Source organism: Monodelphis domestica, chromosome 1 (assembly GCF_027887165.1).
Source record: "Monodelphis domestica isolate mMonDom1 chromosome 1, mMonDom1.pri, whole genome shotgun sequence".
Lineage (NCBI taxonomy): Eukaryota > Metazoa > Chordata > Mammalia > Didelphimorphia > Didelphidae > Monodelphis > Monodelphis domestica.
Window position 1 is genome coordinate 454,282,957 of NC_077227.1, and position 13,787 is coordinate 454,296,743.

General features: G+C 41.3%; 2 protein-coding genes across 2 annotated transcripts in view; one reads left to right on the forward strand and one right to left on the reverse strand.

Moving 5' to 3' along the window:
• GNAO1 (G protein subunit alpha o1) overlaps nucleotides 1–10,680 on the forward strand; it is a 269,564-nt gene extending 258,884 nt beyond the window's left edge. The window contains exons 7-8 of the mRNA XM_007474882.3: nucleotides 5,053–5,206; nucleotides 7,996–10,680. Coding sequence (XP_007474944.1) covers nucleotides 5,053–5,206; nucleotides 7,996–8,183 — 342 coding nt within the window. The 3' untranslated portion in view covers nucleotides 8,184–10,680. The remainder of the gene's footprint in view (nucleotides 1–5,052; nucleotides 5,207–7,995) is intronic.
• AMFR (autocrine motility factor receptor) overlaps nucleotides 8,804–13,787 on the reverse strand; it is a 72,503-nt gene continuing 67,519 nt past the window's right edge. Inside the window, exon 14 of the mRNA XM_007474881.3 lies at nucleotides 8,804–10,226. Coding sequence (XP_007474943.2) covers nucleotides 10,208–10,226 — 19 coding nt within the window. The 3' untranslated portion in view covers nucleotides 8,804–10,207. The remainder of the gene's footprint in view (nucleotides 10,227–13,787) is intronic.

Below are 13,787 nucleotides of genomic sequence, written 5' to 3' on the forward strand. Positions count from 1 at the left end.
CTACTCCTCCTCACTCTAAATTTTAGTCTGATGGACTTACTAGTTATTTCTCAAACTAGATATGCTATCCGTAGTTTCTGTGCCTTTGACCCGGCTGTCCCTCTTACATGGAATGTTCTGCGTCTTCACTTCTGGTCTTTAGAATCTCTAGCTTCCCTTAAGGCTCAGTTCAGGAACCATCTTCCATGCAAAGGCTCTCCCAATTTTTCTAGTTGTTCCTGCTTCCTTAAATTATGCCATATTTATCTTTGCACATGTTGCATTCTCTCTGTATCTCACACTAAAATGTTAGTTCCTTGAGGGCAATAATTCTTTTTCTTTCTTTCCTTCTTTCTTTTCCTTTCCCTCTTTCTTTTCTTCTTTCTTCTTCCTTCCTTCTTGCCTTCCTTCTTTCCTTTCTTTCTTTCTTTCTTTCTTACTTTCTTTCTTTCTTTCTTTCTTTCTTTCTTTCTTTCTTTCTTTCTTTCTTTCTTTCTTTCTTTCTTTCTTTCTTTCTTTCTTTCCTATCTTCCTTCTTTCCTTCCTTCTTTCCTTCCTTCCTTCCTTCCTTCCTTTCTTTCTTTCTTTCTTTCTTTCTTTCTTTCTTTCTTTCTTTCTTTCTTTCTTTCTTTCTTTCTTTCTTTCTTTCTTTCTTTCTTTCTTTCTTTCTTTCTTCCTTCCTTCCTTCCTTCCTTTCTTTCTTTCTTTCTTTCTTTCTTTCTTTCTTTCTTTCTTTCTTTCTTTCTTTCTTTCTTTCTTTCTTCTTTCTCTCTCTCTTTCTTTCTTTCTTTCTTTCTTTCTTTCTTTCTTTCTTTCTTTCTTTCTTTCTTTCTTTCTTTCTTTCTTTCTTTCTTTCTTTCTTTCTTTCTTTCTTTCTTTCTTTCTTTCTTTCTTTCTTTCTTTCTTTCTTCCTTCCTTCCTTTCTTTCCTTCTTTCTTCCTTCCTTCCTTTCTTTCTTTCTTTCCTTCTTTCTCTCTCTCATATTTGCATGTCTCCAATATCTTGCCTAGAACAAGCACTCATTAAATGAATTGAAATGAGAATCCAGGGTCACCTCCATGCCACAATGAGGCATCAGAATAAGAACTTAGGTAGAGGAAATGGTATCTTAGTAACTCAGAAACTTACTGCCAGGCTGTATTTGCAAGCATTGCTCTTACATAAGTTTGTTTGTTTTTTTTACTGTTATTGGTGTCAACTCATGAACAAATCATAATGCAGCTCAGTTGTGTATAGTTTGTAATGGTTTTCAGGGCACTTTCCTCTCCCCAGCCCCAGGTGGTAAATAGATATTGTTTTCATTTGTGTTTTGCAGCTGAATGGGGCTGTGGTTGGGGCATCAGAGTCTTAGAGTCAGGATTTGAATTCAGGCCTCCTCCTGATTCCAAGTCCAGAACTCTTTAGACTGTATCATGCTGCTTTTCATTCAAAATATTTTCTCTTCCTCCTTTCTTTATCTGTGGGTGCTAATTGTCAAGGCCCAAATGAGGAATGTCTATACCTGGGCTAGCACAAACTATGGGTGGGGCATCCAATCTAAATTTCAGAGCACGGGAGTTGGTGCCTTCAAAGTGTTGATGATGGAATGAAACAGGGAGAGGGGCTCTCTAGTAGCTTCCAATTTTAATTAGCTCTTCTTGCTAAATTCTGTTATTTCTCTGATGTTGAAGGACTACAAGTGTTTTCAGTGCCCTCTAAATCTGGCATCTTGGGGCAAAGCCTTGATTGCCTTTCCCTAGTTACTGCTCTGTTAATTAAGCAATTCTTTGGAATGATGCTGACGGTACAAAAGCAGCAGTAGATGAAGGGCTTCTGGATCACAAGTTTTTCTTTCTTTTTTTTCTTGAATGTCCATCTGAAATTTTTTTGAAAGTCTTCAGGAGAATTTTGTATTTGGGGATGCCATCCCCTTAGCATTGGAAAATGCTTATTTTGTATTTCATAATGTTCATAAATCACATTTTCCCCCTCCACATAGCTTGTAGTATGAAAATGTTTCTCTATGCTAGAATTTAGTCTCATTTTGCGATGGTAAAAATAAAAAAACAAAAAAACCCTATAATTGTGTGTCTAATAATAAACACTTGGCTTTTACTTAGCACTTTCAGGTCTGCAAAGCACTTTGTCCTTACTACTCAGGAAGGCAGGGACTATTATTATCTTCATTTTGCAGATGAGGAAACTGAGGCAGGCAGTGGTTAAGTGACTTGCTCAGGGTCCCACAGCTATCTGAGGTAGGATTTTGCCTCTAGGTCCAGTAGTCTTTCTGCATTGCACCATTGTCTTCTTGTAGCTTGTATATAGGCAGTGCAATACAACATGTCACATATCTAGGAATGGTATCCCCACTGGTCTGACAGTATATTAGCTCCGTAGTCTCGCAGGCTTTGCCTCGTGACTGAAGATGGGTTGGGGACTTTGCCACCAAGATTGAATTAGCAGGAACCTAATTATGATTTCTGAAAATGTGATGGAGCAGAGAGAGACGTGGCCTTAGAGGAGGCCGTCCTGACCTCAAGCCTGCCTCTGACATACACTTGCTGTGTGACCCTGGGCAGGCCATTTAAGCTCTGAAGGGCTCAGGAAGCTGAAGCGCTCATTTGTCCTGGCAGAAGCAGAGGGAATACCCCATTCTCTAACCCATTCCAGCTCCCAATGCCGCAAGCTGATGAAATCACAGGACCAGGAAATAAAGGGAATATGCTCATCAATCCAAAATAAAATTTAAGATTCTGAATTTATATATACACATATATAGTATGATATGATATAATATGTATTTTATATATATTCACAGGGTGTCAGCTGGGTGGTTCAGTGGATAGAGTGCCAGGCCTCTAGATACTTCCTAGCTGTGTGACCCTGGGCAAGTCACTTAACCCCCACTGCCTGGCCCTTACCACTCTTCTACCTTGGAACCAATACATAGTATTGATTCTAAGTCAGAAGATAAAGGTTTTAAAAAAAAAGCCTTAGCTCAAGCATCACCATCTACATGAAGCCTTGCTTGACCCCCTCCCATCTGCTAGTGCCCATCCTTCCCAAACTAACTTGTGTTTGTACTGTATCTATATTATATATACAATTTAGCTGTATGCCCATCTGTAGGCATATGAATACACATACATTTATAAATGTAGTTAAGTGGAAATTAAATTATTCATATATATCTGTGATATATAATTAATATTATGTAATATAAATATGGTATATAACATAAACAATAATACTCGCTATATAATTATATATCTATATAGTTATAATTATACAATATATATTTATTATTTATTTTTATATATTCTATAACAATAGCATGTGATCTATATAATATAGACCATTATATAATAGATATAGATATATGTTTAAAATTATTTTGTTAGTATATTTGTATATGATATATAATAATAACACATGTGATCTATATAATATAGATTATTATATAATATATATTATTTTATTAGTATATTTATATATAAACGGTATCACATAACAATAATATGTGATCTATATAATTCAATTATAAGCTCCCCGAGGGCAGAAACTTTGACTTTTACCTTTGTAGCCCCAGGGTTTAGCACAGTGCCTGACACATAGAACACACCTCATAAATGCTTGGTGATGAGCCAACTGATTGGATAGGACAGGCAGAGTGATACAGTGGTAGGACCTGCAGTTGGAAGAGACCTAGGTTCAGTTCCCACTGCTGGTATTGTGTAAGTTACCTGATCTCCCTGTGCCTCAGTTTCCTCATCTGGAAAATGGGGGAGGGTGACAATAGAGTTTGCTTTGAGGTATTGGTTTGAGAATCAAATGAGAATAATGTCTACAAAGTACTTTGCAAACCTTGAGGCATTATGCCAACATCAGCTATTCTTATGAAAAGGAAAAGAGCCTCTGCTTGGGGTTCAAGGGCATAACCTGGACCCTTCTCACCTTTCCAGTCTTGTTCGACTCTCCTCATACCTCTGCAGGTCAATGGCACTGGCCTCCTGGCCGTTCCCCATACTAGACACACCATGTCCCTACACACCAGACACACCTCGAATGCTCTCTCTTCTCAACTCTACCTCCTGGGACTTCCCTCAAATTTCAGCTAAAATCCCGCCTCCTACAAGAAAGTTTTTTCAGATCTGCCTTAATTCTAGTGCCTTCCCTCTGTCAGTCATCTCCTATTTATCCTGTCTATCGGTGCATAGTTGTTGGTGGACTGTCTCCCCCATTAACTGTGAGAACCTGGAGAGCTGGCATTGTTTTTTGCCTTGGTGTCCCCAGTATTTAGCATAGTACATGGAACACAGAAGATGCTTAATAAATACTTGTTGACTGATGGTGTGAACGACATTTTGGGGAAAAAGAGGCAGCTGTGAAAGCCATTCCCAGTAGGAGCTGACAAAGACTCCCAGGGTCTCTTCCAGCTCTGCAATTCCGTCTTCCTGGGAAGCATTGGTGGGATTCAGGGAGTGGGACACGCTGATGTGGGGTTCAAATGAAACAGTGTATGTTAAGTACGGACGAAACATCGGGTATTGGTGTGACAGTGATTATTATCAGAATCCAAAGCGATCCCTGCAGCGAGAAGAGTCCTGTATTTTGTCCTCCTAAGAGAAGCATGACCTGGTAGAGAAAACTCTGGATTAAACCCAAGGTCTACATCCCTGCTCGGGTTTAACCAGTTGTGTGCCTGTGGTCTCTCCAGTTCAGTTTCCTTGTCTGTTCCCTGAGAACAACGATACTGGCACTGCCTCCAGCACCAAGTTGTTATTAGAAGGCACCTTGAATTAAAAGCATCATGCAAATGCCAATTGCTCTGATTGGGGGAGGGGGGGCAGTCATGAAGTTTGGTCTAAGCACCGGGTCCTGTGCCATCCAATGTGCCCTGGAGGATGTGTTGCTCTCCTGACTCCAAAGTTTTGTAGGGTAGCCGAGTTGTTAAGCTGGTGTATCTAAATGCTATGGCAAGCCTGGGTCTTCTCTCTCCAACCTAATTCTCTCCTCTCTTTTCTCCTGTCCCCCATGTCTGTCTGTTGCTTTCTGTCTTGCTTTCTTTTTGCCAAACCTGCTCTGGGGTGACAGAACCGCATGCACGAGTCCCTCATGCTCTTCGACTCCATCTGTAACAACAAGTTCTTCATCGATACCTCCATCATTCTCTTCCTCAACAAGAAAGATCTCTTTGCCGAGAAGATCAAGAAGTCACCTCTGACCATCTGCTTCCCTGAATACACAGGTAGGTGTCCCTGAGCCCCTAGTTTGGTTCCTGGGGCCAGGAAGTCAGAGACAGATACCCTAATGCTGCCAATGAGACAGTGAAGAATGCTACCCAGGGAGAAAGCACCCTGAGAGAACCTGAAAGTCCAGGAATAGAAGCTAGAGCTTGGGAAAGACCCCTGAAGTGAGTTGTCCCCCATGTTCTAAAGGATGTCCCAAGTAGAGGCTCACCCTAAGCCCTTACACTAGAAACAGGGACAGAATGCATTAGCCATTCCTCAGTTCATCCTTCAGACAGGGTTTGTTCAATTCCTCTTATTTTCATCCTGCGTCTCAGTTATCCTTCCTGTAGAGATGAATCTTCTCACCCAATCCAACCCACAACTCTTGCACTCATCACCACACCTACCTCTCTCTTCCCCTGGCTTTATCTCCTCTCCTTCTTCACCTCTTCCCATATCAAATTCAACTTCTGAGTCCTCTCCATCTCCTCCTCACTCATTTGTCTGCTTGTTTTCACTGCAAACATGCCTGACACGGGAATGGATTCTGGAAGCTGAAGAAACCTCCAAGCCTTTATGGCCAGTATAGATAACCAACTCTCTGCTTTGGGTAGCGGTGGCCCTGAGCTTCCTGAATGTTCTGGAGGAGTATACAGTCTAGCTGAAGATGAGACTGATGCAGACATAATACAGAAGAAAAGGAGCCCTTGTGAGCAGGGATGTGGCGAGGTGGCTGTCGACCCTGAGCTAGGCAATTCTGGCCAAACTTGATGGAGGCCATGCTTGAGTTGGACCAACAAAAGTCCTCACTCGCATAGCCCACTTCTCCTGAGGTCTGATGTCCAAGCAAAGGAGAAGTAATAGAAAAGTGCACAGATTCCTCTAAAATGTCTTCCTCCTCCAGTGCTTGGCTCACTGTAAAGGCATAATAAGGATTTAACTGTTGACTGACTTCTCCACTCTTTCCCACAATGGCATTAACTTCAACCTTTCCTTCTCAACTTCTAGTCAACCCAATAAACATTTTAAGTATGCGCTACACGCAAAGGTACACCCCATCTTTTAGGGCATCCATCTTCAGTTTTTGTAACTGAGTTGCTCCTATGATGGCAAGTTTTCACAGGTGGTGATGCAGCAGCAAGCAGGGATACCTTGATGCTAACTAAAAAATAAAATGGACAAAGGGCTCACCTGGTGCCTTGAGCAATGTGGCCATCAGGGGGTCGCCAACACTTTTCCAGTGGGTCACTTTTAACACCCCTGGCACACTGGAAGGCCATGCTGCCTTCCATGAACTATATATAGCACCAATCACCATTATAAACAATTCTAGGAGTACAGCTGAGCCACAAAAATCCCCAAACCAATTAGTAAGCAAATGGTGCCCACTGGGAGGTGGAACATTACACAGGGCCCTACAGAAGATGAACTCAAGGAACAAACTTGTCTGAAATTGCATCACCATAGTGAGGGAGGTTGGTGGTCTGGTTTCTCAGCAGAGGAAGCAAGTATGGGAGCAAAATCAGAAATGGAGAGAATATGGAGAAAAAGGGGGCGGGGAGGATAGTTCTTGGGTCTACTTGGGATTGACCTGCCCTGTTCTAGGATTCAAATAGCCCAAGATATATATATATTAGGGTGAGATTGCCTGTGCTATCTTCCATTGTCTTTCTGTGAAGTATGCCTGATTATCTTAGCAGTTGGCAAGGAAAGATGTCTGGATAAGGCAGTATTAATGTTAGAGAAAGGGCCTCAGCTGGTGAGTTCCAGGGTCCTGGATTCTAGCCCTAGTTGTATATAAAAATTACTTGTGTGTAACCTTGGGATGAGTCACTGCACCTCTCCTGAGACCATGTTTGTTCTGTGAAATGAAGGTAGTCACTCTTGCCCTATTATTAACCTCATGAGGTTGGTGTGAGGAGCAAATGAGATATTGGGGGCAAATCAATCCTTTTTGAGTTCCTGGTACTCGGACAGAAGCCCTGTGCTAGGAATGATGGGACCACAGAAATGACTAAGACAGCCCTTGCCTTCGAGGAATTATGACTTGGTAGGAGAGATGTCAAATACACCTATAACTAGAATACAAGCACCAAGGACAAGAGCAAACCTTTGTGGAGTAACAACTATCCCACTAGGAGAACCAGTGAGGGCCTCTTGAAAAGTGATCTGAGTCAGTTTTGATTTTTGATAAGTGAAAAGAAACAGGGAATCAGCAGAAAAAAAAAAGCTTGGAGGCCATTGGGCAAACAATGAATAATCAGTCCAGCATGGCTGGAAAGTACAGCATGTGTGGGAGGTGGGGATAGATGTGGCTACAGAATTTGAACCTGTTTAAGAAATGGGCATTTATTGAAGGCTTTAGAGCAGGGAAAAATGGAAAATGAAAGGTACTACACATGTAAGGCATTTGTATTTTTATAGAAAGAGCTTTGGATCAGAGGCAGGAGAATTGCATTCAACTCCCAGAACACCCAGTAATTAACTGTGTGACTTGGGCTGGTCCCTTAACCTTGGAGTCTTAGTTTTTTCATCTGTAAAATAGAAATAATATCTGTAGGACCTTCCCAACAGAGTTGTTGTGAAGATTAAGGAAGATGTAAAACATCTTTAAAGTACTCGATGGCAAAATGCCGTGCCTTCCCCCGTCCCACCATCATCTTGGTTGAAGGACAGATGCCCATGCCTCATCGTCCGCCCTGTGGCTCTTCGCTTCTTTTCTATCCCATCCATCAATATCACATTTGCTCTTTTCCCCCCTCAGTCTTGAACCTGAGTCTTTCTCTTCTATCTCGCTCTTCTGCAGGCCCTAACACCTATGAAGACGCAGCCGCCTATATCCAAGCACAATTTGAAAGCAAAAACCGCTCACCCAACAAAGAAATTTACTGTCACATGACTTGTGCCACAGACACGAATAACATCCAGGTGGTATTCGATGCCGTCACTGACATCATCATTGCCAACAATCTCCGGGGATGCGGCTTATACTGACCTCTTGTCCTGTGTAGCAACTTATTTGGTAATGATTCCAACATTCACAGAAAATCTTCACACACACATACACACACACACACACACACACACACACACACACACACACACACACACACCACACACTACCACTAACAAATGCAAGTTGGTAAATAAAATTTAAAAAGGCATAACAGAAAATTATATATATATAAATATATATATAAAATCTTTTTAGTTTGTCTTAGAAAGAACTGCGGACAGAACTGACCACCTTGTGATAGCGCATCAAGCCCTTCCCCAGGGGGTTTTGGCAAAATGGGATGAAACACACAAAAGAGAAAAAAAAAAGAGAGAGCAAAGACGTTAATCTTCTAAACTCTCCATGATGGTTTTCGGAATCTGTCCTAACAGTTTCAATGGGCCCCTCCAAAGTAATGTGATTTTAAAAAAATAGTATACTTTTGAGGGGAGGGAGGAAGAAGGGAACTGTTCCATAGTTCCCATTCCTGGGGCAGAAGCTGAATCAGTTGGGTTTAACTCTTTTGGGGTCTTCTAAAGTCTGTGAAAGAAACCCTAACATTCCCCTCCTCCTCCTCCTCTTCCTCACCCCCTAACCCCAACAACATAACAAAAACTCCTTCTAGGACATTTATTTATTTATTTATTTCTTAGAGGACCTGGCAGGACGGTTCCCATAGCTCTCCATAACCCCCAGCCAGCTCTTCATTCACGGAATGCTATTACCTTCCCAAGTTAAAAGCAGAGGAAGGGGGAGACGGTGTGTGTTTGCTTTTTGACACCAGCAATGGGATGGGGGCACCCAGCACCGCTGCTCAAATATTCTTGCAAAAACAAAGCAGAAACCCAGTTGAAAGGAGGCCCTTGGCAGGGGCTAGGAAGATCCCCAGGGTAGGGTGAGAGTTTTGCTGGTGAACACAAGATGCCCCCTCAGGGCCAGTCTCAAGCTGGGTTCTTATGGAGTAAGGACAGAAGGAAACTGAGATTTGGTGGTCCCCCCTCCCACCCCCTCAGTCTCGTTTTTAAATCCTGAGGGGGTACCCTACAAATTGCAGTGCTGTCTGTCCCATCTCACCTGTTCTCCGCCCCCCTTCTCCCACAGGGATGCTCTCCCCCCTCCCCATCCCTGGCTGCCACCCCATGCTAAGAAGTTGTACAAACATTGCTTTTGTTGTTGTTTCTTAAGAAAAAAGAAAGAAAACGGTCAGACTGGACCCCCCTGTCTCTCTCTCTCTCTCTCCAGAATGCTTCAAGGATTTTCTTTCCCGTTGGCGTTGATCCACTGATAGCATGACCTTTTGGCCTTTGTAAGAAAGGGCCTTTCTTTCTCAAGTCCGTGTGTAATGTACTGAGCCCGGAAGGATGGCTGTGTGTCTCTGTAGAATGCTGTAGCATCTGGTTTTAGCTAAGTCTTTACATTTAGAAGCCCAAGGAAAACAAAACAAAAAAGGACCCCCACCCACCCCAACATCTCTCCTGTGCTTTGTAGCTAAGAAAGGACAAACCGTCTTCCCCTTCAGCCTCCACCCCACCCCGTTATTTTCTAGAATTTCCACACTGCCCACTACCCAGCCTGGGCAGCAGCAGCTGCCAGCCTCAGTGGAGGGAATGAGACCCCTGCAGATCGCTGCTGGTCAGGCCATGCCCACCTCCTCCCTACTCCCCCCCCCCCCCCCCCAGGGCCTGAGACAGATAGATGCCTGACATTCACCCTGCAGGTTTGTATAGGTAAAGCCCAGGCCTCACAGGCTGGCAGCTGTCAACAAGGACAGATGTTTATATTTTCTCTCCCAATTTTCCCTCCCATCCTTTCTTAATTTTCTGATCAGGACTTTTTTTTGTCCTGATGAATACTGTGTATCACATGCCAAGACAGGTTTCTAAGCTCTTTAGGGGATCTTGGGGTTTCATTTTTTTTTTAATTTTTAAACTTTTTTTAAGTTCTTAACCTTCCTAGTGAATGCTTTTCTTTTGTGCTGTTCTTCCTTCTTCCTCCTTTGTTTTAGTGGATTGTGTTTTCTCTCTCATGTGGAGATGTTTGTGCTGCAGAAACAGAACAAAAATTAAAAACACAAAAAAATTTTTAAAACACCACAAAACAGAAAAAAAAATCCTACACACAAAATTAAAAAAAAAAATCGAATGTAGTGTTTACATCAAAGCCGCCATTTTCATGTCCTTTGTCATTTCTACTTTGATTAGTAACCAAACCCCTGGACCTCTTCACAATTTCACTTTTACGACAACTTTTGCGACAGAACCAGTCACAGACATTTCAAATAAAGAGGAAGCAACCAAAACAAAATACACAAACACACACACACAAACTCAAACTTTAAAAAAAAAGGAAAAAAAAGAAAAAAAAGCCCATGGGTCTTTCTAAGCCTTTCTATTCCCAATCAGTGAGGTTTCTGTGATTATCTTACACACTGCCAGTCTATTTCTCTGACTAATGGAAAATTCATGTGTAGCTCAATAAAGAGAATGTTTGTCTGTATTCTTGAGACTTATGATTATTTGACTTGGATTTCTTCCATTTGTAACTTTTTCAGGCAAATAAGCATTTACTAAGCACCTACTATTTACCAGGTAATGCTGCAAAATACTGAGGATGAAACAAAAGGCAGAAAAAGTCTCTTCACTCAAGGAGCTCACATTCGAAGAGGGAGACAACAAGCAAACATGGTTAGGAAAAATAAAGTCTCACAGCTGCTTTTAATATTTTTCTCTGGGTCTCCTAAACTTGGTCCTTGGGCACCAATGGGTTTAAGGCATGGAGTCATCATCTTCCAAGTTTCCCCCTCATGTTCTAGTTACTAGTACCAGAAACCAAACGAGTTTAATAGGAAAATCCCACCATAGGTAGAGTGGCATAATGGGTAGAGTGCTGGGCATAGAAACAGGAAAATGTGAGATCACATCATCTCTAATACTATGTGACCCTGAACAGCTCCCTTGTCCTTTAACCTCTTCTAGTCTCACTTTTCTTATTTGTAAAAATGGACCTTGGTAATATCTGTAGTACTTATCCCACAGGCTTGTTGAGAGGCTCAAATGAAACAAAAGTAATGTTTTACAAACTTTAAAGCACTATATATATGTATATATATATATATATATATATTATATATATATGTGTGTGTGTAATTTCCCTTTCCTTAATTCCATTCCATTGGTTCTTTTCTGGATGAATTAGAATTGTAGGAGAAAGGGGGCTTTTCTCAGATCCAACCACCACCTTCATGCTACCTCTATCAGTCAAAGAAAACGCTCATAATGAATTTGTGTGAGGATCCTACAAGGGGAAAGGGACAGGGCTCTGGCAAAGAACCACTGGCAAAAGATCCGAGGAATCTCTGACCAACACAGAAAGTAAGTTGATGGCTCCAGCTCAGCTGCCCCTGTTCTGAAGTCATGCCATCACTATATCCAGGAAGGCCACTTGGCTCAGAAACCAAATTTTGGTCATAAACCTGGGGCCCTTGGGATAATGACTGCTAAAAGTGAGATTCCTTCAGTGATTACTTGTCTAAGCCACAAAACAAGTCATATTTACAATGCACTTTAAGCAGTGCCCTTACAACATACCTGAGGTAAGAATGCAAGCATTCTCTCAACTTTAAAAATGAAGAAAGTGACCCTTAAATCAATTATGCAATTTGTCTAGGACCAAAGAGCTATTAAGGTGTGAGTGGGTATGAATTCAAGTTTTCTGAATCCATTACTTTGACTACACCAAAATCCACTGAAGGAAACTTAGCTTTTCTCTAAGCCTCATCAATCCCTTCTATTTTAAGGCAAAGATGTTTTGGAAGTCACCTTGGGGCAAATCTTCTCCAAGGAACAGTTGAGTCACACATGGTCTTAAAGCCTCATGCTCCCTGATGTCAGTGAGAAGCTCATGTTCCCTGATGCTGGTGAGAATTGGTTACTCTCCTCCTAGCCAATTCATCCCCTTTAGTTAGAATCCTTTATAAAATGCTATTTTGAGTGGGACTACTACCCATATTGTAGACTTAGAGGTGCTCTGAGTGTGGGATAAAATAAGCCATGTCTTCACAGGATTCTACCCCTAACCACAAAATTAATCTTGACAAAAAAAAAATAGAAATTTCTCCCTCCTAGCTTCAGAATCATAAAGTCGAGAGGGAATAACATCAGATGGAAAAGACAATTTAATAATAATGAGTATAAAGAATCCTTTTTCAAAAAGGGATGCAGGAGAGAAAGTTAACTGATGATCACTAAGGTCTCTTCCAGGTGTCAGTCCTATAAGGCTGCAAACTACAGCAGGAGATAAAAGAGTACATTCCAGTGGAGGAGTTAAAGGTGGGACAGATCACTTGTGACTGTGGGGATCAGGAAACTTTTGAACTGGGAGTTGAAGGAAGGGTAGGAATTGGATGGGTGGAGCTTGGTATTCCAGGCCCAAGGAACAGTGCAAACAAAATCACCAAGGTAGGAAAAGTTCAGGAAATATCCTTCTCTTTGGGGTAGTTAAGGGGACACAGAAGAAGAGTCACCTGTTCTGGAGGAACTTACACTTCAAGTGAGGAGACAACATGCATACATCAAACAAGCAAAGAATGATAGCCGACTCATGTTATTAACTACAACAGACTTTATCAAAGAATAGTGGGAGTGTTGGCTAGACAACACCTAGAAGCAAATCATGGAGATTCTCACAATCCATACAGAATAAATGCAGCAATGTTTTGGACTCACTTTCTAATGAAATAGAGGTTATTGTTGGTGGGAATACAGCATTCCTCTCATTATGGTTTAGGCCTTGGTCTTTCAGTGTTAACTCAGAAGCTCTTCTTTCTTATGTTTCCTTCAGCTCAGATGACATTTCCAATTCAAAAACAAACCACAGGGAAAATGGATGGAGTCATACTCCCCAGGTAGCTTCCACTGACTCAAGGTAAAATGGTATATATGAGCATAGTTAAATCCCAAAGACCTTGGTTCAAATGATTAAAAAAAAAATACACATTCTAGGTAGGATCCTTCCTACATGGTCCAGATGTGCCTATACCAATGAACTTATCACTAGACAAATTTTATAAAGACATGCAAATCCTGTCTCTCGCAATAACAGAAAATCTCTAAAAACATTGAAAACTTCATTGTTTAAAGCTGTATGCCTTCAGTATGGGGTAGGAAAACCTCTCCCTTCTCCATAAAAAAAGGGTACAGGTTATAAAGAAAATTTACCAAATGAGAAAGGGAAATTGGCCTGGGGAGGAAAAAGGTTTAAAAAAGACACAACTTAACAAGACATTCTACAAAACAGAATTTTACTGTTCTTTGTTCTCCTAAAGACAGAATCAAGGGCTAGGACTTTAATTTCAGCAGAGAAAGTTTTCAAAAAAGCTCAACATAGTTAGGGTTGCAAGAAATTGACTGGTATTGAAGTGGGAAAAAACAGTGATTATCTCTACCTAAGTTCACATAGCTTCTCTTCCTACCATCTTTCTCTAACAACTTGAGCTGAAATTAGGACCTAAAATGGACTTCACCAAAAATTAAATTATATCTTAATAGAGAGGTAACAAATGATTACTGATATAGGGAGTCAAATGGAAAAAATAACAATAACCT